This window comes from Labrus bergylta, chromosome 20 (genome assembly GCF_963930695.1).
Source record: "Labrus bergylta chromosome 20, fLabBer1.1, whole genome shotgun sequence".
In the NCBI taxonomy this organism is placed as follows: Eukaryota; Metazoa; Chordata; class Actinopteri; order Labriformes; family Labridae; genus Labrus; species Labrus bergylta.
Window position 1 is genome coordinate 8,479,479 of NC_089214.1, and position 23,909 is coordinate 8,503,387.

At 38.1% G+C, this 23,909-nt stretch overlaps 2 protein-coding genes and 1 long non-coding RNA gene across 4 annotated transcripts; 1 reads left to right on the forward strand and 2 right to left on the reverse strand.

The window, feature by feature from the left end:
* Positions 1 to 2,094: 2,094 nt before the first annotated feature.
* Positions 2,095 to 19,188, reverse strand: LOC136177006 (uncharacterized). Of its 2 annotated transcripts, none has more exons than XM_065948904.1 (6): positions 19,048 to 19,188; positions 18,258 to 18,338; positions 15,728 to 15,936; positions 5,761 to 6,761; positions 4,973 to 5,153; positions 2,095 to 4,491 (listed from the first exon to the last, which is right to left on the reverse strand). In XM_065948904.1, exons 3-5 carry the CDS (start codon positions 15,930 to 15,932, stop codon positions 5,112 to 5,114), a joined length of 1,248 nt encoding a protein of 415 aa, XP_065804976.1. In that variant the 5' UTR covers positions 15,933 to 15,936; positions 18,258 to 18,338; positions 19,048 to 19,188; the 3' UTR covers positions 2,095 to 4,491; positions 4,973 to 5,111. The 2 variants fall into 2 exon arrangements, with proteins under 2 accessions (XP_065804976.1, XP_065804977.1); XM_065948905.1 differs by having other exon boundaries at positions 5,665 to 6,761.
* On the reverse strand, positions 10,877 to 14,454 carry LOC136177205 (uncharacterized). Its single transcript, XR_010664845.1, has 2 exons — positions 12,717 to 14,454; positions 10,877 to 11,236 (listed from the first exon to the last, which is right to left on the reverse strand). It is a non-coding gene; the product is annotated as an uncharacterized lncRNA (long non-coding RNA).
* On the forward strand, positions 14,578 to 22,805 carry LOC136177202 (V-set domain-containing T-cell activation inhibitor 1-like). Its single transcript, XM_065948907.1, has 7 exons — positions 14,578 to 14,797; positions 19,009 to 19,320; positions 21,136 to 21,399; positions 21,548 to 21,844; positions 22,026 to 22,120; positions 22,205 to 22,260; positions 22,472 to 22,805. The coding sequence occupies exons 1-6, from the start codon at positions 14,731 to 14,733 to the stop codon at positions 22,232 to 22,234; spliced, it is 1,065 nt and encodes a 354-aa protein (XP_065804979.1). The 5' UTR covers positions 14,578 to 14,730; the 3' UTR covers positions 22,235 to 22,260; positions 22,472 to 22,805.
* The last annotated feature ends 1,104 nt before the right edge of the window (positions 22,806 to 23,909 follow it).

Below are 23,909 nucleotides of genomic sequence, written 5' to 3' on the forward strand. Positions count from 1 at the left end.
AAATATTTATTTTCATGTTCTATTTTTGAGGCAGTGTGCTTTTCTTTCCTTTTAAAAAAAATTAAAAATATATTTTACCTCCTGTAAAGCAGTGACGATGTTCAGGTATCATGAACCAGGAGAAACAAACAAGCCAGCTGTCAGGGCCAGATAGGGCTGAAGTCATCATCATTAGAGTCCACTTCCTGAAATGTAATATGTATTTTGTCAAAACAAATGTAGAGCTAGACAGCAACACTGTTTATAGTATTGTCTGGCAGTGGTCACATACATTTCTGCTATAAACTTAATCTAGCAGTTTACAAAAATGAATAGGCTATGTGTAACCTGAAGGCAGGTACAGCAGGATTCTCTGAAAAATTACCCACATTACACGTGAACAGAGAACACTTTTACCACCACAAAATGTAAAGATAAATTCAAATTATAATACTACTACATACTATCTGTATATCTGCTGATTAATTTAAGATCTTGCTTACTGCCTGAGCATAAAAAAACACTGTTTAAGTCAAAGTGAACGGTATGATCTCAAAGTCTGAAATTGGAATCTGTCAAAAATAATTACTCAAGACAACACTAATAAATTGTGCTAACAGTTTTATCACATCAGATTTACCTACATTTCTAATGTTACTCGCCAAAGTTAACCTACACCTGATCCAACTGGTTTGCTCCCAGCAGATCAACATATCCCAGACCAGCATATACATTAAAAATAAAATTTTCTTTGTTCATCACGGTCTGCTTCCTTTAATTATAATCACACCATTGTTTTTCCATTCCAAAAGCTCCTATCTAAGCTTTAAGTTAAGTGACTCATTGATATTTTAAAACACTTTCTTGCGTACCTCTTCAGACGACTTTAGGCCAAGTTTGACCGACATCAATGGTTGAGCTGAATTCCTGTGTGCTAGCAATAGCCTTAACCTTTAAACAGGTTCAGCACAAGAAAACTCTTCATAATTTAAGGTGAAACGTTGAAACCTAACCACAAACTTGGTAGACATAATAACGATACTTACTACTTTCACCAGGCTCCGATTGACTTCAAATCACTATTAATGGGGTCAGCCCCTATGGTCCCACAGCCCAATGTTCCTACATTTCTAAGAATTTGTTTTTCACTGAAAATGAGGCCCTATGTTCCCACATTTCTACATTTTTTCTCAAAATTAGGCCCTATGTTCCCACATTTCTACATTTTTTAAACAAAGAGATGGGCGCACCAGATTTTTTTAAAAGCTACTGTGTTCTTCACCGGAATCATCACCTGTGAGGTTTAAAGTAGCTTTTAACACAGACTCAGAATACAGAATAGGCTTTTGCTGTTGGATGGATATTCTCCCACTGGGAGGAGCACGTGAACAGCAAGTGAACAGCCAGGTCAGGAGAATATCTGCTTGGTACCAAACAAAGTCACACCAAGTATTCCAAACATTTCCTGTTTCCAGGCATTGTGTAATCCTTTCCTCCCTGAGAGTAGGCTAATTTACAAATCTAAGGCAAGTCAGCTCATGTGGGAGTGTCTCTTTCTGCTGCAATGACCTCTCTCCCGTAGGCTACACATAGACTGTAAATATTAGCGGTGCGGAAAGAAGAGTACGACGTATCAAAGAAGATGAGTGGGATAAAACGTGTCACGTTTTTTTATGTTCTTTTTTATCTAAAAGGATTTGCAAAAGGAGGTGAGTGAGGCTTTGTTATTTCAGCGTAAACATAAACCAGAGATTGAACTTTGTATACAGGAACGTTTGAATAAAGTTCTGTTGGTTTTCATGCAATGTTTGGCTGAACAGAGCTATGCCAAAGTTTATGAAGACTGGCCTAATTCATTCCTAGCAGTTTTAAGCAAGAGTATGAAACATTTGCTAAAACAAGATGGACTCTAATCTTTTCTGTGAAGTTCAACTTTAACACACATCTGTGATATATTTGAACTAATATGAGCAACAAAGCTGTCTTCTTCTGGGGGGAAATGTCAAGTGACTGCCACCTTTATTAAAAATCTGGAGCTGCTAACATAAGGTTGTTGGTTCTGTGCGGTGATTCAACACATTATGGAGAAGAAAGTGTATGACAGCAGAACAAATCCTGGATTCCAAAAACATTGTTATTAGGACTCAGATACAAAGGAAGAAAAGTGTGTCATAAGTGGCCTGAAACCATACAAAACACATCTGGTGACATTCTAGCACTCACTCACACACACAAATGCACCCACAGTACCACACACAAAGATGACATCAATCCAAAGTTTACAATTACTTTGTTACGTTTAGAGAAAAATGCATGCCATCTTGTCAGATTGGTGTGAGTCAATGAAACAGGGTGTAACCAGAGAAAAACACTTCTGGCCGAGCCTGCTTTACAAGCCACAGCTGGCAAAGGTTTCATGTTTTAAATTCCTTAAGAAGTATAATCTTTTGTCAACTTGAGAAAGACAAACATGAGAAAGTTCTATCTTATCATCTCTTTGAGATTTCTCCCGCTGACAGAGACGGCAACAGACCATTAAACTCATCCTATGAGACAGAATAGTGCACAAGCATTACTCTCCAGTGATCAGGAAAATCTTTCTCTTGCACATGCAGACTTTTCTTGCGAGCACCAGAAACCATCTTGTGCGCATGCAGAACCCTCTCCTAGGAACACAAAACTCTCTTGTAGTCACTGGATATTTCCTTGTTTACTGTGAGCACCTGAACCTTTTTCTGCCTATGCCCCCTAAGGGGCTCTGTAATTGGTCATATTCCTCCAGCTTAACTCATTCAACCTGCAGCTTGTGAATATTATTATCATAATAGTTACTAGTAGTACCAGATGACATTAAATTGATCAACCAGTGTGTCTTCAAGGGGGCTGTAGCATCCAAAGAGGAACTTTGTCGACCTACATGAGGTATATGAGACTTTTAAATGTCAGTTAAAAAACATACGAGTCTTACCCAAGTCAGAAAATAAAAATACTCAAAATCATTACAAATTGTAAAGGTAGCATTGCTAAATTACATCTTATATTTCATATTTGCAGTGGAAACTGTCTTAACTGTTGTTTGTCATGACAAATGCCGACATGTTCAAACTTTTGTTGATTTATGTTGTTTACATTTCTGCAACGCCAGAATGTTTATGGAATGGCAGCATAAACTCAAGAAAATAAATCTATCAACATGAAAGCTGAGACGCAGAGGAAGAAGCCACTGATTAGAGAGGCTTTCGTTTCTACACAATTTTTCAAAAGTTAGGCTGTAATTGACTGAAAGATATTTCTTAGGGGTTATATCATTGAAAAACACTTTTATAACCACTATTGTACTATTTTTTAAATAAAAGCACCATCATGTTTCACTGTTGTTTTGAGCCGTTTTCAATGCTTCCAAAGAGTGCATCGAAGTTAACAAAAACAAAACTGTAAATTTGAACGAAAAGGTCACTTCTTAGACTGACTTTTGCGTGGATTAATAACTGACTTTATGTCCTACTAACTGCATTGTCATGCTTCATTTGAACCTTCACTGATAAAAATGAACAAAGGCCAAACTGTGTCCTGTCTGGATTAAGAAAAAACAGGTTCAGAGTTCTACTCACACCACACAGAAATTCAGAACAAAGCTGTACACTCTTAGAAATTCCCCCTGTAAAAAAAACCGTAAACAACTGGCAGTAGGGTTGCCAGGAAGTTACTGTAAAATTAACGGTATATTGCTGTCGCTGAAATTTACAGTTACAATAGTACAAAGTTGGGTTAAATAGGCAAGAATTTCAAAAATAAAAATATTTACAAAAATATATACTTTAAGGCATCTAACAGAGGCAAATTCCATTTAAATTCGAACATTTAAATTCAAGTATCAGCAAGAACATTATAACACAAACAATAAATATCAAAAAATCTGGTTGTAAAAAAAATTGTAAACTGTGTGTGTCTGTCTGTCTGTGTGTGTGCACGCTTGTGTGTGTCTGTGTGTGTGTGTGTGTGTGTGTGTGTGTGTGTGTCTGTGTGTGTGTGTGTGTGTCTGTGTCTGTGTGTGTGTCTGTGTGTGTGTGTGTGTGTGTGTGTGTGTGTGTGTGTCTGTGTGTGTGTGTGTGTCTGTGTGTGTGTGTGTCTGTGTGTGTGTGTGTGTCTGTGTCTGTGTGTGTGTCTGTGTGTGTGTGTGTGTGTGTGTGTGTGTGTGTGTGTGTGTGTGTCTGTGTGTGTGTGTGTGTCTGTGTCTGTGTGTGTGTGTGTGTGTGTGTGTGTGTGTGTGTGTGTGTGTGTGTGTGTCTGTGTCTGTGTGTGTGTGTGTGGGTGTGTGTGTGTGTGTGTGTGTGTGTATGTGTCTGTGTGTGTGTCTGTGTCTGTGTCTCTGACTACATGAAGTCCCATTCGAAGTCCATTAGTCTTTTTAGGAGACTTGAGACTGGAGGGCTGACAGAAGCTCTTTTTTTGACCTTCCCTTTGCCCCGTGCAGCCTTTGTTCCCCGCTCAGGGTTGATCCCGATGAACCGCCTGAAAAACAAGAGTGTGTGTTCAGAGTTGGTGCTGAAAGAAATATTGCACTGTAATTATATACATGTATATTGAACTTCTTGCTAATTTGTTCTTTAGTTTTCTTGATATTCCATATTGTAGTTGATTTACTGAACCCCGCCGGGGTATGAATTGAAATGTGATTATTAAATTGAGTCTGAACCAAACTGTGGATTTGGAGAATCGTTACTCCCCTACATATAAGGTTACTGTCTAAAACTTTGTTGAAGAAAATAAGCATGTCAATAGGCTCAGGGGTGAGATGTGAGTGCAGTCTGGTTACAGTCAGTCCAGGGGCAGAAAACAGCTGCTCTGAAGTAACTGAAGTTGCAATGTGCAGAGGTTTGCCAGCCTTTGATACCAAGGTCTGATAAATCAAATTTCATGTGATTGACGAAAGTCTTAAACATCATAATGGATCAGCAATTAATCATTCCCATCCCTAATTTAAGCATCTAACCTTTGAATGCACTCCAGGGTGGCTGCCGCACCATCGTCATACTGCAGATTAAATATATAAAATGTGGAAAAGAGAGCAGCTAGCCCGGAGACGAAAGATGGCCGGATGCCTTCGCAGATTATGTGCCCCTCGATGCTGATCATCCAGCCGTGACTGCAGCGACCTGGTGGTTCGCCTGAAACTAGACAAAAAAAAAAAAACACAGAGCAACCACGCTCTTAATCAACCTCTTGTTTAGCTTAAGCAAACACACTCTTCTAATTGTGGAAACAGGATAGGAGACACTGTATGCAGTGAGAGGAGAGCAAGAACGTTGCCGTCACTGATACAATACTCACAAGGCTACAAGTGAAGGGCTTAGCCCTTAGTTTAGGCTACTGCATAACAGTAGTGAGCTGATCGTGAAAGATGAAAAAGGAAACGACTCGAGATGACACAAGAGGTAAAATACCTTCTGCTGTCACATCATTTGTGTTAATTATCTAAATTGGTATAAATACTTGACCCGAGTTTGAGCGAGAGGAAAGATATCTAGAGCTAATGCGGTCAGAGGATGAAATAGGACTAACACAATAACAGTTTTTTTATGTGTTTTGAAGTGATGAAAAGTTAAGAAAAACACTTGGTGAATTACAAGAAACACTTTGGTGGCTCATCTAAACGTAAAGAATAAGAATAAGAATATTATATACATAACACGGAGTATCAGCCGAGGAGTTGCAGGAAGTGAGAGGGTTCTCTCCATATCAGCTGCTGTGGCGGAATAATAAACAGAAAACGTAACTTACATTTGCAATTAGGATCAACCCTTCTGAATGCTCAGAGAAGTGAGCCATCAAAAGCTGGATCACACAGAATGACAGCTCAAGGTTTGGACCACATAAGAGGGCGGCCTGTACATCTGCATTGGTGGGTTTCTGCTTGAAGAACTCCACAATGGCTCTGCCACACTCCTCCATGGCAAGCTCGAGTGCACGCAGCACTTTGATGTCAGTAAGAAGTTCAAAATGAGCATAAAGACCTTTCTGAGTGAAAAGGTATGGCCATTTCTCTCTTAGATCTGTGAGGGTTGGTGCTGGTAATGCATTCATTTGGCAGCGCTGCAGGCGGAAGGTGGTTTCCATGAGTTGCTTTACTTCTGCTCTTTCAACCCCATTTACACCATCTCGATGGTATATCTCCTCCAACCGCTGACGTTTCTGCTCTACTGTTCGCTCTGTCTCTTCTGGTGGAAGGTCAGGCTGGTATCTGGCGCAGCCGTATGTATCAGTAGGCCTTCTCTTTAGTCCATCACCTGATGAACGGTGCTGCCTAAAGCTGCTGTTGCAGTTCAGATTTTCAATTCTGTTCTTTAGTTGAATTATGAGTGATGTGTAGCCATTTCCCAGTAGATTACCGTTGTTCTGCAGATCAGCAAAACTCTGAGGGTGCTGGCGAATAATTTTTTGGCAGACAGTGACGCACTGTGAGCGCGTTGGGTTTGCCTCGTGCCTCCTCACTTTGTCAGCCAAAACTCTGATCATCTGTCGCCGTGCAGCAGGTGGAGGTCTTTTGCCATTAGAAATGGCTGAATGGATTTCCACAGGCATGAGGTTCCATGGCACCTGGAATGTGTCTGGCCATGTTTTTCTGATGGTGGAGGGTGACCCACAGTCTTCTGCACCGCTAGATTCTGGATTTGAGAGCGAGAGTACACTTGATGGACTGGAGAAAGGAACTGGTGATGGACTGCTCACTTCTGGGCTGGGGTGTGACAGTGTTTGCAGTTCCAAACTGACCACCGTCGTCTCTGGAAATGGAAAAGATGAGAAAAAAAAGAGACAGGCATTTTAGATCAAAATCATTCTCTTGAACCATAAATTCTCACTGAAAAGACACTTTTCAAATAATTTCCAAGTTTCAAATAAGACGTGAAAACAACGTTTGTCACATAAACATTTTAGTTTGGAATTATTTGTAACCACGTTTCTCTTTTTGATAAAAAATATTGTTTAAATTCTCTTTGGTCGTCTTTTCTAAAGAAAACTTTAGAAAAGTACACACTATGCGGGGTAAATTGTCACATTATATTTTTCAACAAATAATAACATGTATCACTCTTATTCTTGCATTTGAAAGTCAGATTTATTGAAACAGCTGTTTTCAATGCCAGGGCTTCATCAGTGTCAGTGCATAAAAAACGATGCAGACCAAAAAACCGAAAAAACTACAAATAGCCTAAACACAAACAAATTCATCTTGAACTATATCTTTTTTTTAAACTATTTTTTAAATTCTAATTCAACACGTTTAAATACATTTTTCAGTGACGTAACAGTGTCTTATATTTTTAAAATTTCAAACCAGGTTTATCCCATAACTAACCCTTGATATATGTTTCTTTTTCTGATGTTTTACAGATACTGAAGTGTGTATTTTAAAGGAGAGTTGCATCTTACCCTGCAGTTTTAAACAAGGTGATAAAGTACTGGTCCACTGGATCCAGATGAAGGGAAACACTCCTGTCCACTCCTACTTTTATAATGAGGACCAGTTGGGACATCAGGACGAGAGCTTCAAAGGCAGGACATCACTGTTTCAAGACCAGATCTCCAAAGGAAACGCCTCACTCAGGCTGACAGGGGTGAAGCTTGAAGACCAGGGCAGATACAAGTGCTACACCAGCACCACCAACGGCAGCAATGACTCATTTGTTGACCTAAACTTGGAAGGTATGACATCCATGGTTAATGCAGAAACATCAAACAACAGCAAGAATTGCCTTGTATACAGATCAACCACAACATTATGACCACATGTGCAATCTAGTGCAATCAAAATCAGGTCTACCATAAGTTCTTCTTTAAAAAGCTTCTACATTGGTTGACATGGTCAGACCGGTGAACATTTTACTTTCTATTTATAATTGAGGTCATACTAGGTGGTGTTGGTGTAATGGAGTGCATTATATTTAAATATGTTCCTAAAATTTGGTCCCCACTTGAATGTTAATGGGGTGGTCAAAATATTTGAAAATATTCAATTTAACTCAGCACCACTACCTGCTATGACTTCAGTATTATAAACAAAGTACAATTATCACCTTTCTGACCATGTCAGCGAAAACTGAAAATGTAGAAGCTTCTTAAAAGTAGAAATTATGGTTGAACTGTTTCATTGGATTGCAATAGATCATTATCTTTTGACTGATTGGTGAATATTTACATTGCAATAACTACTGTAGTCAACCTAAATGATCATTTAAACTTCATTCCAGCTGTACATGTCTTGCACACACACCTTTGCCTTCATTTAGTAGGACTGGATGTTTAAATCTAATGATGCACCAGAATGGTTTCAAATTTGATGTTTTCTAAGAATTAGATTTTTTCTCTCTGTAACAATAGATCATAACTTTAATATTTAGCATGAACCTTAGCTTTACATTCAAAAAGCTGATATGTTGCTAGATACAGTAAACCTTGGTACTTATCGCTAGCTCTGACAAGCTAAAGGAAAACTTCCAAGTTTAAGATAACCATCACCTGGCCTGTTACACAGTGAAGTTGAGTAGACTGGTTTGTTTATCTGTTTTGACATTTTTTTACAAACCTGTTTGTTTTTTTGGAGCGGCAACATAAGTAGCAAAGAGACTAACAGGACCGCTATAAAGAAAGTATTTTACATCATAAATGTATTGAGTTCTATCACAGAGTAAATGCTAAATACACAACATGGATTTAGTGAAACCTTATTTTCTCCATGCCACAATTTGTAGAGTTCTGAAAGATAAAACAAACATAAGTAGTGAATAAACTTCTACTCCCAGCTACAGGAAACTGATACCATTTTAATGGAAGGCTGTGTTGAAGATCATCTGGGTGATAAGGACGCTTGTCCAGTAAATGTGGTCTCTGAGCTTGTGGGAAATTAACTGTGATAGTTAGAAAAGAACTGAAAATAATCAACAGCTTTCAGTGAGGAAATAGTTTTTTTAATATCTGTGTTTCTGTTTTTCCTCACTTGTTGAATACTGTAAAACTACAATTCAAACTAAAAAAAAAGAATTGACTGTGCATGGAAGAACAAGCATTTGCACAAATAAAGCTTAAATCTTTTGTTATTTATATTCGTATAATGGAATGTAATATTATGGAAATACTGTCAGATGGAAGGCAGTAAAAAGTATGATTAGCACATGATTGTTTTATTTGGCATGATGGGAGAACAAAGTCCTGTTGTAAATGTTGCTACTTTCATTCAGTTATAAATGAATGTTCTCTTTCCCTTGACATTATATTAACTCTTAACTTATATTAACTTAGTTTTCTGGTAAAAACAGAACAAGAAAATTGACAGATTGCTTTTGTCTAAGACATAAAAATTCAAACTTTCAATAGTTTTCAAAAATGGAATAAAAAATGAGTAGCAAAAGAACAGAATCTTAATCAATTCAATGTAAGTCTAAAAAGCTCCCAAAGAGACCTGAATGAGTCAGCACCAGGTCTCCCACATCACAATTTTAAATACATGTTCCAAAATGTTTAACTTTTTCACAGCTCCACCCAGTAAAGTTGGAATTCAGCAGGTAGGAAACAGAATCACCTGCAGCTCAGAGGAGATCTACCCTCAGCCTGAGCTCACCTGGTCCTCCAGTCCTCCAACCAATCTGACTGTAGCAGACACACCAACTGTCCATCAGAAAGAGAAGCTCTACAGCATCAGTAGCTCTCTGATAGTTCAAGTTGGTGTGATTGATCTGGACTACAGCTGCACCATCAGCGCTGGCAGAAACAAGAGGAGAGCAACTTTGTTTAAACCAGGTACGTGTTTCAAAGAAAACTTCTGGTCACTGCATGGGGTCCTTCAGGCTGCCTTAAACAGCTGATATGAAAAGTTCACATTGACATCAACAAAATCCTTACAAATAAACTTTGTCATTGTGTGTAATTCTTGTGTTTTGTCTTTCAGCTTCCATCAATATTTCAGACAACAACACCACAATCCCCTGCACTTCTTCAAACACTCACTTTAAAAGCCTCATTTGGACATTCAACAACAATCAAAACATCCTGATCCAGACCTCCGCCGAAGTCCCCTTTAAAGTTTCAGAGGAGTGGAGGAAGCACGTGAAGGATGTGTCTGAGTCAGGAAGCCTCGTGTTACAAGACTTAACATCACTTCAGGAGGGAATATACACATGTGAACTTAGTACTGCTGAAGAGACTCATGTATGGAGCACAGCGTTGAGGATAGAGGAAAGTCAAAGTAAGTAGCACCTCTACAAAAGAACAGTTCATCTGAATATCTGGTTACTTGGTTATATTACAGCTCCTGCAGTCCACATGTTCAAGTGTCCTTAAAGAAGACACTGAATCTCAAAATGCCCCTGATGGCATAGCTTTGAGCGAGAGAAAGATGAATGAACTGAATCTCTTTTCTTTTTCAGGCACTCCTGTTGTTGCAGGAATTACAGTTGGGGTTATATTCCTTTTGGTTGTATTAGCCATTTGCATCTTCTTCATATATAAGAGGTGTAAAAGGGTAAATAACACTACTACTACTAGAACTCAGAAAAGGGAAGGTGATGAAAACAACAGAGAACCAGAAGCTGAAATCCCATTAAAGTAAGTTAACTTTATGGTTTAAAAAACAAGATAAGTCAATGAAGTGAGGCTATAAGCAAGAACAAATCCCTGAAAATAAATGTTGTCATGCTTTGATAGTTAATGTTTTCTACAGAAGTCATTTATGATGAAAAAGAATACATGCTGGTTGTTTGAGCTCGATGTTCTTCAGAACTTGATTCTGTTCAATTTTGTTTGCAGGGAAAATGGTGAACTAAACGAAACTCTAAAAACTAATACATTTCTAGACCGTGGAACAACAACAGTCAGCCATGATGAAGAACAAGACCACAGTTGATGAATGTAGGCAAATATTTATTAGAGTAAGTGGTATCAAATGAACAGTTGCTAAAAGGATCTCGAACGAAGGATTTAACATCGGGATGTATGAATGTGCTGGGATTAGATGAACAAAAAGTTCCCACATGAGTAGGTACATGTCTATATACATATATATATAATATGTCAAGTGTTGCTGTTGGTCTGGGGACAGACACTTGGTTTTGAAGGTCTCTGCTGGATTAAAGTTGGTTGCAAGATGCAACTGGTTTCTTGGTTTCATTTCTACATTTCCCTGATGCCCAGCCACCACCATCGGACTGTGTTGTCCCTCAACCACCGCCGTCCTCATTCATGCACGGCCTGCTCCGACCTCCACCTCAGCAGCAAGGAAGTGTGGACAACAGGAACGTGAGGAATACAAAGAAGAAATCCTTCCTGCATCTTATCCCATAAACTCTTTTATGAAGTGCCTCAAGATAACACTTGCTATGAATTAGCACTATACAAATAATGATTGATTGATGACTGATTTATAGAGAGCAATTGCACCACAGGAGTGGAAAAAAAACAGCATTGCTAGAGCTTTTCAGTCTCACTCAGTGCACAATACTGATTAAACAACAACGTGAAAGCTAAATCTGGTTTGAATTGTTGCATGAAAGTGAGCAGGAAGATATGTTTGATGATGGAGAATAGTTTTCATGCAATTACTTGAAGGGATGACAAAGAGACAAATGTTTTTATGAAAAACTGTGTTCATGAGTTTTATTTTGTGAAAGCATATTTATTTAAATCTGTGTTGGTAGTCATTTTTTTATGTTTGATAAAGATGATGAAGTGATTTTTTTAACAAGGGGTTTGAAAACATTGTGTATTTGTGAAACGTGCAGAGCCAGCGTAAAAATAAATAAAGTAGAAGTGCACCTTAACCTGTGCAGGAAGGTTCAAATCTACTCCTTCTACATATATTGATTTGATAAAATAAAATGTTTAAAACTATAGAATTAAGCTCGTAGTTGTTCTTTCCATAACCTGGTATCAACCCTTTTCAGTAAAGACATGGTTGTTTCTAATATATCCACCTGTTTCACTTTCATATACATATCCTTAAGGTGGAGCTGCCTCCTGAGTCCTGAACTTGAAATTCCTACTTGGATTTACGGGAAAGGTATTTTTAGCACAAGGGACTGGTCTATAAACAGAAATGCCTTTCTGTCAGTCTTTGGACGGGATTATCAAAACACCTGTTGGATAGTCATGAACTGAACCCAAAGGTGACACCTGCTGGAGAAATTTGTGTCTTACACTTCACAACTCCTAAACATGGCTCTGTAGTCTATATAAGACAGAGGGATAATGGACATTCATATCTGGCCAGGAATCAGGTTTTCCGTATTTCATTAATGTTTTTTTATTTTTACTTTAGCTTTGGTTGACTGTAAAAAGATCACTCTGTGTTTGTCGAAACTGTTTGTAGTCAGTCACACGTCAGCGGCATGTATTCACAGTGAGGTCACTCCATTGGCACAGGATTGGCTGAGGAGTTATAGGCCTACTACTTGGAGAACATCGCCAAGACAGAATTACTGAAAACCAGAGCCGCCCATTTTCAGCTTAATTAAAGAAGTCTACTACTTCCTATTGGTTCCTGTCAACAGTAGGTGCTTTGTTTGTAAATGCTGGATTAATCCTGTCCGACAGTAAATAAATACAGCTATGCAGTACTAACCCTTTGGTAATAACCATAGACTGTAAATATTGGTAATAACACAACATTTAAATATTTATTTTCATGTTCTATTTTTGAGGCAGTGTGCTTTTCTTTCCTTTTAAAAAAAATTAAAAATATATTTTACCTCCTGTAAAGCAGTGACGATGTTCAGGTATCATGAACCAGGAGAAACAAACAAGCCAACTGTCAGGGCCAGATAGGGCTGAAGTCATCATCATTAGAGTCCACTTCCTGAAATGTAATATGTATTTTGTCAAAACAAATGTAGAGCTAGACAGCAACACTGTTTATAGTATTGTCTGGCAGTGGTCACATACATTTCTGCTATAAACTTAATCTAGCAGTTTACAAAAATGAATAGGCTATGTGTAACCTGAAGGCAGGTACAGCAGGATTCTCTGAAAAATTACCCACATTACACGTGAACAGAGAACACTTTTACCACCACAAAATGTAAAGATAAATTCAAATTATAATACTACTACGTACTATCTGTATATCTGCAGATTAATTTAAGATCTTGCTTACTGCCTGAGCATAAAAAACACTGTTTCAGTCAAAGTGAACGGTATGATCTCAAAGTCTGAAATTGGAATCTGTCAAAAATAATTACTCAAGACAACGCTAATAAATTGTGCTGACAGTTTTATCACATCAGATTTACCTACATTTCTAATGTTACTCGCCAAAGTTAACCTACACCTGGTCCAACTGGTTTGCTCCCAGCAGATAAACACATCCCAGACCAGCATATACATTAAAAATAACATTTTCTTTGTTCATTACGGTCTGCTTCCTTTAATTATAATCACACCATTGTTTTTCCATTCCAAAAGCTCCTATCTAAGCTTTAAGTTAAGTGACTCATTGATATTTTAAAACACTTTCTTGCGTACCTCTTCAGACGACTTTAGGCCAAGTTTGACCAACATCAATGGTTGAGCTGAATTCCTGTGTGCTAGCAATAGCCTTAACCTTTGAACAGGTTCAGCACAAGAAAACTCTTCATAATTTAAGGTGAAACGTTGAAACCTAACCACAAACTTGGTAGGCATAATAACATACTTACTACTTTCACCAGGCTCCAATTGACTTCAAATCACTATTAATGGGGTCAGCCCCTATGGTCCCACAGCCCAATGTTCCTACATTTCTAAGAATTTGTTTTTCACTGAAAATAAGGCCCTATGTTCCCACATTTCTACAATTTTTCTCAAAATTAGGCCCTGTGTTCCCACAGCCCTATGTTCCCACATTTCTAAGAATTTTTTTTTCACTGAAAATTAGGCCCTATGTTCCCACAGTTCCCATATTTCTAAGATTTTTCTCAAAATTAAACCCTTTGTTCCCAAATTTCTAGGACATTTTCAAAATTAGGTCTTGTGTTCCTACATTTCCCTTCAATTTAAGCCAGCGCAGTAGACTTGATGACACTGACAGGTTGACACAGAGGAGTTTTCAAATAGGCATCCTCCTTCCTTAACGTTTCCTCCATGAGCCTATGACGCCTCCAGAGGGCTGGTAAATGACTCCAAGCATCCCAGGAGCACCCCCTCTCCCCCTCCGACTTTCCAGAGGTATTGATGCACTGCAAACTATGGTTTGCGTCCAGTTGCTGCGCTTCATTCGACTGATCTGAGCGGAAGCTGTCAATGCGAGGCCTCTGTGCTACTTAGTTCAGTTTGTTTATTTAAAAGGACAATGTGCACTTACATTAAATGTTTGCAATAAACAAAGAGATGGGCACACCAGATTTATCTAAAAGCTACTGTGTTCTTCACCGGAATCATCACCTGTGAGGTTTAAAGTAGCTTTTAACACAGACTCAGAATACAGAATAGGCTTTTGCTGTTGGATGGATATTCTCCCACTGGGAGGAGCAAGTGAACAGCCAGGTCAGGAGAATATCTGCTTGATACCACCCAAAGTCGCACTAAGGGGATAAGTATTCCAAACATTTCCTGTTTCCGGGCATTGTGTGATCCTTTCCTCCCTGAGAGTAGGCTAATTTACAAATCTAAGGCAAGTCAGCTCATGTGGGAGTCTCTCTTTCTGCTGCAATGACCTCTCTCCCGTAGGCTACACATAGACTGTAAATATTAGCGGTGCGGAAAGAAGAGTACGACGTATCAAAGAAGATGAGTGGGATAAAACGTGTCACGTTTTTTTATGTTCTTTTTTATCTAAAAGGATTTGCAAAAGGAGGTGAGTGAGGCTTTGTTATTTCAGTGTAAACATAAACCAGAGATTGAACTTTGTATACAGGAACGTTTGAATTAAGTTCTGTTGGTTTTCATGCAATGTTTGGCTGAACAGAGCTATGCCAAAGTTTATGAAGACTGGCCTAATTCATTCCTAGCAGTTTTAAGCAAGAGTATGAAACATTAGCTAAAACAAGATGGACTCTAATCTTTTCTGTGAAGTTCAACTTTAACACAAATCTGTGATATTTTTGAACTAATATGAGCAACAAAGCTGTCTTCTTCTGGGGGGAAATGTCAAGTGACTGCCACCTTTATTAAAAATCTGGAGCTGCTAACATAAGGTTGTTGGCTCTGTGCGGTGATTCAACACATTATGGAGAAGAAAGTGTATGACAGCAGAACAAATCCTGGATTCCAAAAACGTTGTTATTAGGACTCAGATACAAAGGAAGAAAAGTGTGTCATAAGTGGCCTGAAACCATACAAAACACATCTGGTGACATTCTAGCACTCACTCACACACACAAATGCACCCACAGTACCACACAAAAAGATGACATCAATCCAAAGTTTACAATTACTTTGTTACGTTTAGAGAAAAATGCATGCCATCTTGTCAGATTGGTGTGAGTCAATGAAACAGGGTGTAACCAGAGAAAAACACTTCTGGCCGAGCCTGCTTTAAACATAAACATTTTAGTTTGGAATTATTTGTAACCATGTTTCTCTTTTTGATAAAAAATATTGTTTAAATTCTCATTGGTCGTCTTTTCTAAAGAAAACTTTGAAAAAAAATGGAAACTACAAAACCCTCTATTAAACTTAAAGTAAGGGTGGGTTGACCGGTTAGAAAAAAAAAACGGTCAGGCCACTATTTAAGAATTTACAGTATATTGCAACACAGATGTATTAACATTTACTTCAGCATTACCATTTTTAAATGCTTCCAGCAGCTTCCGGAGTTGAATGGCAGGCAATATGTCGACAATATCTTCCTTTGTAACGTATTTCAGGTCTTCAGTGGATTCTAATGCACAGCTTTTTATCTTGTCTATTAATTCCTGTTGGATGTCTTTAGAAATGGTTGGCAAAGCTCTGAGGATGATAACCCTCAGCTCTTCATCCTCTGCACTCATTGCACTACAATGAGGGGAAAGAATGGTGAAGAACGATTAGTGCCATGTCACAAATTGTGTACTCAGGGAGAGGGTAATAATCTAATAGGTCGCCCTGATTAACACAGTAGTAACAGCTCCTGATTGGTGTGAGGGAATAAACACCTACATCATGCAGACACAAAGCCTTATGCTTTTCAGTGATGAAATAGATTGCTGAATTATTGTATCATGATAATCTTACCAACATCAAGTCCACCCTCACCCTTGCCTATAACAACAGACATGTTTTTTTTTGTATTTTGTTCCTTTTACAGCTGCTTCATGAGCAATCAGAGTATTTGTGGATTGAAAATCATAACTTCTAACCGAATCCTTGATGCCATCATTGTAGTCCTCTTCAAAAAACTCAGTTGCTTTTTCTACAACGATTGTAGGTGGGAAGAGATTGCCAGTACTAAGAAAGGCTTGCAGAAGCTGATGTCTTTCTGCAAGACTTGAGTACACATTTCTGAAGTTATGCAGTTTTCTTGCACACTGTTTGAAGTATCTGTGCTTACTTTCGAACCTCAAAGTCCACAAACGAATAAGTGGCCCAGACTGAATGATGAGCTCTGGATAATGGCTCATGTAATGATGCTTAGGTTTTAGTCGATCATGGGGAAAGGCTTGTTTTCGGGAATGCAAATATTCAATGATACCCTTAGATACCCTATCTGGCCAGTGGAAATGGCGGGTGCGCAAATAAACGCCACGATTTCTCTTAGCTGTAAAACTAGTTGCCATATCTCATTTTCAGAGGGAGAGGTAATCTTCTCTCCAATCAATAGAGGCAATAGTCTCAGTAAACACCAGTTCTGTACAGCATGGCCACTCAGTCTATCTCTCCCTGGGGTTACCTCACAGGATTTGTCTTTTGCATCGTTACCGAGATATTTGAACTGATTGATTCTGCGATTCAATTCAAGGTAAGTAAACTGTTTGTCAACAGTGACAAGATGGCGGATATACATAGCAAGATCAGAGGCAACAACACCTTCAAACAAATCAATCAAACCAAGACAAGGAGGAAGCCCAGGCTGGCATACATGAAAGCAAGACAGGTCGTTGAACAATGAGTCAAATTTGATACCTCCACTATGAACTGTATCTTCACCAAGGTTCTGAACATGCTCTTTGTATGACTCTGGTGTGCGAGTGTTGCCTCTGGAGAGAGGATCTGCCTGAAAAGTATCTCTTTCAATTTCACAGTAGCGGCAGAAGTACTTGCCACTGAAATTTTCCAGAAAGCCTCCAATGTTGTGTGAGCTCAGGTTGTCTCCAGCAATGGCTTGCAAGATTCCTTTGCATTTCTGTCCATTAGGTAAGACAACCCCATTGGTTTAAAGGTCTTTAAGGTCTTTCATCAAGCATCCCATGACCAAATCCTGACCAAAATACTTACAAATATTTTCTCTACAGAGAAGAACAAGTTGCATCTGGTCGATACTTGACCGGTTGTGTGGCAAAAGGTCTGCAAGCGTGAGATACATGGCCAGTATTTTATGTTTCTTTTTTCCTGACCCGAGTGGGTTTACAACTTCGAATGAATCTTGATAAAGTATCAAGCCTAAAGATGACCTCTCTGTCTCTGTCATGTTGTTTCTGATGTTTTCACCATCCCACACATCTTGTAAAATATCATCTGACTGGACACGGAGTTTACTTCTTCACTCTGTTCAGGTTGAATGTCCCTGACTCCTGAAGAAATGATCACTTGCACACTCTTGCCTGTCTGCCTCTGTCTCTCAAGGCCTCAGTGAATGATAATTATGTTTATGTCCGTTAATAATCGATATTAATCTATAATATTTCCTGCAAAGTGCAGGCTACTTCTCAAATCAGGGCAAACTTTTTAATAAAGTTCATATGCTGAGCTTTTATCATTCAAGTGTCCCCCGTAACCAAATAATATTAATTAACACATAGACTAGATATTAATTAAATATGTTACAGGCTGCGCTCCCCCAGCCTGCGAGGGAGAGAGAGAGACACACACAAACAGAACGGCCTTTTTGGAGGTTGCCGCCTTCCTGCATCTTTTTATTAATATGTCTCAACTCATTGCAGACCCATATAACAACCTCTACCAACGTTTGAAATTACAAGAAAATGTTGTGTGGGGTTTCTCATTTAGCAATTGTTAAGATCAAGCTGATGTTAGCTGGCAAAGAATTTACTCACTGTGTGCCTGCAGTGTTTGTGTGTCATTTCAAACTCTAGCTAATACTAATCTTACAAATGACTTCAAACTTTCTAAGTGATGGTTTTTGCCTATTATAACTAACAAAGCAGTAAGGTACTCACCTGTTTATTGTCAGGATGGTGATGGGTAACAATCTGACTTCCAACTCCACTGTCCTTCAAAGCATGTGGTGGTCTCACCATCTTGTTCCCAAAATGCAATGCAAAAAATATGAGAAATTACTGTTTTCTTTCCTTCACGCAATAATACAGTAAAATATCGTTATAAACCGTTATAAAACAGGGTTGTCCTGTATTTAAACATAACACGATTTTACCGTTGAAAATTGCTTGTAAATTTACAGCAATTCGTAGAGCGGGGAATCTTGGCTTTCACCTAAAATTCTCGGTCTAAGTATATCACAGTCACTCAATTTCTATATCAAATTAAAGATTAATTTCTTCACAAATGTATAATCTTCAGATTTGTTGCCCCATCACGGGGTATGTTGTCACACTATGCGGGGTAAATTGTCACATTATATTTTTCAACAAATAATAACATGTATCACTCTTATTCTTGCATTTGAAAGTCAGATTTATTGAAACAGCTGTTTTCAATGCCAGGGCTTCATCAGTGTCAGTGCATAAAAAACAATGCAGACCAAAAAACCGAAAAAACTACAAATAGCCTAAACACAAACAAATTCATCTTGAACTATATCTTTTTTTTAAACTATTTTTTAAATTCTAATTCAACACGTTTAAATACATTTTTCAGTGACGTAACAGTGTCTTATATTTTCAAAATTTCAAACCAGGTTTATCCCATAACTAACCCTTGATATATGTTTCTTTTTCTGATGTTTTACAGATACTGAAGTGTGTATTTTAAAGGAGAGTTGCATCTTACCCTGCAGTTTTAAACAAGGTGATAAAGTACTGGTCCACTGGAACCAGATAAAGGGAAACACTCTTGTCCACTCCTACTTCTATGATAGGGACCAGTTGGAACGTCAAGACGAGAGCTTCAAAGGCAGGACATCGCTGTTTCAAGACCAGATCTCCAAAGGAAACGTCTCACTCAGGCTGACAGGGGTGAAGCTTGAAGACCAGGGCAGATACAAGTGCTACACCAGCACCACCAACGGCAACAAGGAGTCATTTGTTGACCTAAACTTGGAAGGTATGACATCCATGGTGAATGCAGAAACATCAAACAACAGCAAGAATTGCCTTGTATTCAGATCAACCACAACATTATGACCACATGTGCAATCTAGTGCAATCAAAATCAGGTCTACCATAAGTTCTTCTTTAAAAAGCTTCTACATTGGTTGACATGGTCAGACAGGTGAACATTTTACTTTTTATTTATAATTGAGATCATACTAGGTGGTGTAATGGAGTGCATTATATTTAAATATGTTCCTAAAATTTGGTCCCCACTTGAATGTTAATGGGGTGGTCAAAATATTTGAAAATATTCAATTTAACTCAGCACCACTACCTGCTATGACTTCAGTATTATAAACAAAGTACAATTATCACCTTTCTGACCATGTCAGCAAAAACTGAAAATGTAGAAGCTTCTTAAAAGTAGAAATTATGGTTGAACTGTTTTATTGAATTGCAATAGATCATTATCTTTTGACTGATTGGTGTATATTTACATTGCAATAACTACTGTAGTCAACCTAAATGATCATTTAAACTTCATTCTGGCTGTACATGTCCTGCACACACACCTTTGCCTTCATTTAGTAGGACTGGATGTTTAAATCTAATGATGTACCAGAATGGTTTCAAATTTGATGTTTTCTAACAATTAGATTTTTTCTCTCTGTAACAATAGATCATAACTTTAATATTTAGCATGAACCTTAGCTTGACATACAAAAAGCTGATATTGTGTTGCTAGATACAGTAAACATTGGTACTTATCGCTAGCTCTGACAAGCTAAAGGAAAACTTCCAAGTTTAAGATAACCATCACCTGGCCTGTTACACAGTGAAGTTGAGTAGACTAGTTTGTTTATCTGTTTTGACATTTTGTTACAAACCTGTTTGTTTTTTTTTTGGAGCGGCAACATAAGTAGCAAAGAGACTAACAGGACCGCTATAAAGAAAGTATTTTACATCATAAATGTATTGAGTTCTATCACAGAGTAAATGCTAAATACACAACATGGATTTAGTGAAACCTTATTTTCTCCATGCCACAATCTGTAGAGCTCTGTAAGATAAAACAAACATTAGTGAATAACCTTCCACACCCAGCTACAGGAAACTGATACCATTTTAATGGAAGGCTGTGTTGAAGGTCATCTGGGTGATAAGGACGCTTGTCCAGTAAATGTGGTCTCTGAGCTTGTGGGAAAATAACAGTGATAGTTAGAAAAGAACTGAAAATAATCAACAGCTTTCAGTGATGAAATAGTTTTTTTAATATCTGTGTTTCCTCACTTGTTGAATACTGTAAAACTACAATTCAAACTAAAAAAAAGAATTGACTGTGCATGGAAGAACAAGCATTTGCACAAATAAAGCTTAACTCTTTTGTTATTTATATTTGTATAATGGAATGTAATATTATGGAAATACTGCCGGATGGAAGGCAGTAAAAAGTATGATTAGCACATGATTGTTTTATTTGGCATGATGGGAGAACAAAGTCCTGTTGTAAATGTTGCTACTTTCATTCAGTTATAAATTAATGTTCTCTTTCCCTTGACATTATATTAACTCTTAACTTATATTAACTTAGTTTTCTGGTAAAGACAGAACAAGAAAATTGACAGATTGCTTTTGTCTAGGACATAAAAATTCAAATGTTCAGTGGTTTTCAAAAGTGGAATGAAAAATGAGTAGCAAAAGAACAGAATCTTAATCAATTCAATGTAAGTCTAAAAAGCTCCCAAAGAGACCTGAATGAGTCAGCACCAGGTCTCCCACATCACAATTTTAAATACATGTTCCAAAATGTTTAACTTTTTCACAGCTCCACCCAGTAAAGTTGGAATTCAGCAGGTAGGAAACAGAATCACCTGCAGCTCAGAGGAGATCTACCCTCAGCCTGAGCTCACCTGGTCCTCCAGTCCTCCAACCAATCTGACTGTAGCAGACACACCAACTGTCCATCAGAAAGAGAAGCTCTACAGCATCAATAGCTCTCTGATAGTTCAAGTCGGTGTGATTGATCTGGACTACAGCTGCACCATCAGCGCTGGCAGAAACAACAGGACAGCAACTTTGTTTAAACCAGGTACGTGTTTCAAAGAAAACTTCTGGTCACTGCATGGGGTCCTTCAGGCTGCCTTAAACAGCTGATATGAAAAGTTCACATTGACATCAACAAAATCCTTACAAATAAACTTTGTCATTGTGTGTAATTCTTGTGTTTTGTCTTTCAGCTTCCATCAATATTTCAGACACTAAAAGCACAATCCCCTGCACTTCTTCAAACACTCACTTTAAAAGCCTCATTTGGACATTCAACCACAATCAAAACATCCTGATCCAGACCTCCGCCGAAGTCCCCTTTAACATTTCAGAGGAGTGGAGGAAGCACGTGAAGGATGTGTCTGAGTCAGGAAGCCTCGTGTTACAAGACTTAACATCACTTCAGGAGGGAATATACACATGTGAACATAGTACTGCTGAAGAGACTTGCGTATGGAGCACAGTGTTGAGGATAAAGGAAAGTCAAAGTAAGTAGCACCTCTACAAAAGAACAATTCATCTGAATATCTGGTTACTTGGTTATATTACAGCTCCTGCAGTCCACACATTCAAGTGTCCTTAAAGAAGACACTGAATCTCAAAATGCCCCTGATGGCATAGCTTTGAGCGAGAGAAAGATGAATGAACTGAATCTTTTTTCTTTTTCAGGCACTCCTGATGTTGCAGGAATTACAGTTGGGGTTATATTCCTTTTGGTTGTATTAGCCATTTGCATCTTCTTCATATATAAGAGGTTTAAAAAGGTAAATAACACTACTACAACTACCTCTTCTACTAAAAATTAAGTACCTGTTGTTTGTACTAATGCTGATGTCTTGTGAACTCAGAAAAGAAAAGGTGATGAATACAACAGATAACTACCAGCAACTGGAAACCTATTAATGTAAGTGGAAGTGAAGCATAATGAATGGTATAAAAAATAAGATAAGTCAATGAAGTGACAATATAAACAAGAACAAATCCCTGAAAATAAATGTTGTCATGCTTTGATAGTTAATGTTTTCTACAGAAGTCATTTATGATGAAAGGAATACATGCTGGTTGTTTGAGCTCGATGTTCTTCAGAACTTGATTCTGTTCAATTTTGTTTGCAGGGAAAATGGTGAACTAAACGAAACTCTAAAAACTAATACATTTCTAGACCGTGGAACAACAACAGTTAGCCATGATGAAGAACAAGACCACAGTTGATGAATGTACGCAAATATTTATTAGAGTAAGTGGTATCAAATGAACAGTTGCTAAAAGGATCCCGAACGAAGGATTTAACATCGGGATGTATGAATGTGCTGGGATTAGATGAACAAAAAGTTCCCACATGAGTAGGTACATGTCTAACAGCAAATATGTCAAGTGTTGCTGTTGGTCTGGGGACAGACACTTGGTTTTAAAGGTCTCTGCTGGATTGAAGTTGGTTGCAAGATGCAACTGGTTTCTTGGTTTCATTTCTACATTTCCCTGATGCCCAGCCACCACCATCGGACTGTGTTGTCCCTCAACCACCGCCGTCCTCATTCATGCACGGCCTGCTCCGACCTCCACCTCAGCAGCAAGAAGGTGTGGTCAACAGGAATGTGAGGAATATAAAGAAGAAATCCTTCCTGCATCTTATCCCATAAACTCTTTTATGAAGTGCCTCGAGATAACACTTGCTATGAATTAGCACTATACAAATAATGATTGATTGATGACTGATTTATAGAGAGCAATTGCACCACAGGAGTGGAAAAAAAACAGCATTGCTAGAGCTTTTCAGTCTCACTCAGTGCACAATACTGATTAAACAACGTGAAAGCTAAATCTGGTTTGAATTGTTGCATGAAAGTGAGCAGGAAGATATGTTTGATGATGGAGAATAGTTTTCATGCAATTACTTGAAGGGATGACAAAGAGACAAATGTTTTGATGAAAAACTGTGTTCATGAGTTTTATTTTATGAAAGCATATTTATTTAAATCTGTGTTGGTAGTCATTTTTTTATGTTTGATAAAGATGATGAAGTGATTTTTTTAACAAGGGGTTTGAAAACATTGTGTATTTGTGAAACGTGCAGAGCCAGCGTAAAAATAAATAAAGTACAAGTGCACCTTAACCTGTGCAGGAAGGTTCAAATCTACTCCTTCTACATATATTTATTTGATAAAATAAAATGTTTAAAACTATAGAATTAAGCTCGTATTTGTTCATTCCATAACCTGGTATCAACCCTTTTCAGTAAAGACATGGTTGTTTCTAATATATCCACCTGTTTCACTTTCATATACATATCCTTAAGGTGGAGCTGCCTCCTGAGTCCTGAACTTGAAATGCCTACTTGGATTTACGGGAAAGGTATTTTTAGCACAAGGGACTGGTCTATAAACAGAAATGCCTTTCTGTCAGTCTTTGGACAGGATTATCAAAACACCTGTTGGATAGTCATGAACTAAACCCAAAGGTGACACCTGCTGGAGAAATTTGTGTCTTACACTTAACAACTCCTAAACATGGCTCTGTAGTCTATATAAGACAGAGGGATAATGGACATTCATA